General features: G+C 46.1%; 1 protein-coding gene across 1 annotated transcript; it reads left to right on the forward strand.

Annotated features, from left to right (window-relative positions):
* Window positions 1–430: 430 nt before the first annotated feature.
* Window positions 431–2,886, forward strand: LOC120687179 (ankyrin-1-like). The gene is made up of 3 exons (XM_039969166.1): window positions 431–1,107; window positions 1,297–1,887; window positions 2,018–2,886. Exons 2-3 carry the CDS (start codon window positions 1,311–1,313, stop codon window positions 2,575–2,577), a joined length of 1,137 nt encoding a protein of 378 aa, XP_039825100.1. The 5' UTR covers window positions 431–1,107; window positions 1,297–1,310; the 3' UTR covers window positions 2,578–2,886.
* Window positions 2,887–3,197: the final 311 nt, after the last annotated feature.

Raw genomic sequence — 3,197 nt, forward strand, 5'->3', positions numbered from 1 at the left:
TTCCTTGTTTTTCTCAAACCCTAGCTTTTCCAACCTTGTGCTGTTCTTTGCTCGTCTCTACGGTGTTCAAGGACATCTTGGGTGGCCTGCCGACTCTAAGACAAGGCTAGATCTTCAAGCTCCGACGGGGTCCCTCCCGAGTTTGAGGTTTTAGGTCTCGCAGCGTTTTCTGCGTCCAACCAGTCTGACCGGTTGGCGCAACCGGTCTAACCGGTCGCCAGGATTCGTCGTTGTTGTTCTGATCGTTGCGATCCGCGCGTTCTAGCGCTTGTGTGTTGGCCAAATCTGCATCAACAGTTGGCTAATTTGCATGCCTTTAAAGCCACGCCACGTTGTATCCGCATCTTCCTGGCATTCTGTGGGCCACTATCTCCTTGCAGGTAGTCAGCCCTATGGGAAACCCTTAGGGTCCTGGTCTGTCAGTGTGCTGGGCATGGCGGAAGCGGATGAAGTGCGCGTGGGAGGGATCCGGCTCCATGATAGGTGAGTCAATCTGATACCAAATTGTTTGCAAGAAACTCAGCTAGAGAAGGAAGAAGGGAAACAACAGGCATGAAGATATCTGATTACAGGTCAAGGTTCTCTAGTTTCTACCTGCCTCATCTCTATCTCTCCTGTATTAATACGATACAGCTTGGAATCGAGGCCTGAATATCAGCTAAGGCCATTGGGGTCCTGGATTCCTGACATTGGGTTCCATGGTTCGCTTGGGCCAAGTCGACAAGGGGCGGACTGGGCGGATGTAGCCCAGTGTGAACTGTGAAGCAGCTGTTGCAGTGGTAACACAACCACATTAGTAACTATTGTATTAGAACAATCGATTCTTTGCTTCATTCTAGTGACGACCTTCCTTTTTCTCTTTTCCCCTTTGGCTTTCTCTTTTCCTTTTTCTAGCACTGTTTTATTTGTCGGTTGTGTTTTATATATAACAAGGCTGCTGCAAGGGACAACCGGACAGAGTAACAAGTTTCTTGCTTGTCTAGCTAGCCTCTTCTCTTGTTTGCCTCTTCACCTGTATTGAGGATAAAGAAGTTGAGTGCGTTTAAGTTACTGGATCATCATCTCTTGCCGTCCATATACTATACGGCGGCCATATTCAGCAGCCAGGTACTATATATGGGAATCCTGCTTGTCTATTCGTTTCTTATTTTTATATATATAGTGATACTTCATGGCTAATACTCCACTACTGAGAGATTATGATAGAGTATGTATATATGTAACATAACACGGGCTAATGTTTATCTGAGGATAATTAGAAAAATATAAGTAATAATGGTATCATGAGTTCGTCAGGGGAAGCATTATATATGGACCAACGTCTCCTGGAAGCAGCCACACGTGGTGACGCTCCATCAATGAAGCAACTACTAGCAGCTCCTGGTGACTCGGACGTGCTGCTCGGGACGACTCCACGGGGAAACAACTGCCTCCACATCGCCTCCATCCAGGGCCACGAGGAATTCTGCAAGGATGTCGTGACGACGCTCGACCATTCTCCGGCTCTCCTCTCGGCCGTCAACAATGATGGCGAGACGCCGCTGCTCACCGCAGTGACAAGGGGCCGTGTGCCTCTGGCCTCTTTTTTACTCAGGTGCTGCCGCGACCAGCAGCTGAGCGAGACGATCCTGAAGCAAGACAAGCACGGATGCAACGCCCTGCACCACGCAATACGCAGCAGGCTCAGGGACCTCGCGCTGGAGCTGATACAAGTGGAGCCTGCTCTGTCGGAAGCTGTGAACCAATCCGGCCAGTCACCCATGTTCATCGCGGTGATGAGGAATTATGAGGACGTCTTCGAGAAATTGTTGGAGATTCCGAGTTCTGCTCATGGCGGACCCGGAGGCATCAATGCTCTGTATGCTGCCGCGAGAAACAGTAACTCAGGTAATGACATCAATAGACTCATCCCAAACTAAATCAATCAATACAGACACCACTATTCCATATTTCCATGCATGGCTAGCTAGCTGCTGACCCTCTAATTAACTAATTTACTGCTTGATTTGATTTCTAGTCATCGCTAAAATGATTATGGAGACACGTCCTGCTCTGGCCAGTGAAGAAGAGGGAAGGAACAAGAATACTCCACTGCAGCTGGCTACACTTTGGAGCAGGATTGACGTGGTAAGAGTACTGTTGGAACACGATCGGTCTTTAGGGTACAGGTTCTCCGCAGATGGGGAACCACTTCTCGTTTCTGCTGCATTCCGAGGCCATGTCAGTGTCGCTCGAGAGCTCCTTAAATATTGTCCAGATGCGCCCTATACCTACACAAGTAACGGTTGGACATGTCTGCACGTAGCTGCAATCTTTCAACAGACGGAGTTTGTAGAATTTGTGCTGGGTTCGCCACAGCTCCGTGGACTCATTAACATGCAAGATTCAGACGGAAATACTGCTCTGCATCTCGCAGTCGCCGTCTGCAATCCCAAGATAGTCGCTGCTTTACTGCTTCGCCAAGACATTGACGTCACAATGATGAACAAAAAGACTATCACGCCAATCATGGTATTATCTGGTGCCGCCGACAAAGCCAAGACATTAAACTATATGTTCTCTCAGTACACGTACTAGTCCACTAACAAATTAGTCTGTATGCTTTCCCAAAACAAACATAGCCTGTATATATGCCGATCATATCGACTGTCCTGTCATATTGTTCTTCTAGTTCTACCAATCATTCACCCGTGGAATTTGACAACTAAGCATAACTAACAGAGTTAGATAATGTTTTAGGGAAAAAATAATAGATTGAATGGCTTTGACAGAGCATTCATTTCTATCCCTTAAATATCTTTTAGGGATCAATTTCGTCCTTAGTTTTAAAATGACCATTTAAATCCACAGGTTTTACATTTGGGTTCAATTCCATCCCAAAACTATCTTTGCCTTTAGATCTCAATTTCATTCACCCTGAGTGTAGGAAATAATTCTCTCTCTCTCTCTCTCTCTCTCTCTCTCTCTCTCTCTCTCTCTCTCTCTCTCTCTCTCTCTCTCTCTCTCTCTCTCTCTCCCTCCCTCCCTCCCTCCCTCCCTCCCTCCCTCTCTCTCTCTGACACACACATATATATAGCTATTATCACAAAATAACATTGGAAGCAACACATTAGTATTATCATGATAGATATTTACCTATTTTCAGATTTAATCTAATTTAGAAAAATAGTAGTAAAATCATGATGTTAAATATGTGA

The sequence above is a fragment of the Panicum virgatum genome, chromosome 9N, assembly GCF_016808335.1.
Source record: "Panicum virgatum strain AP13 chromosome 9N, P.virgatum_v5, whole genome shotgun sequence".
Classification (NCBI taxonomy): Eukaryota; Viridiplantae; Streptophyta; class Magnoliopsida; order Poales; family Poaceae; genus Panicum; species Panicum virgatum.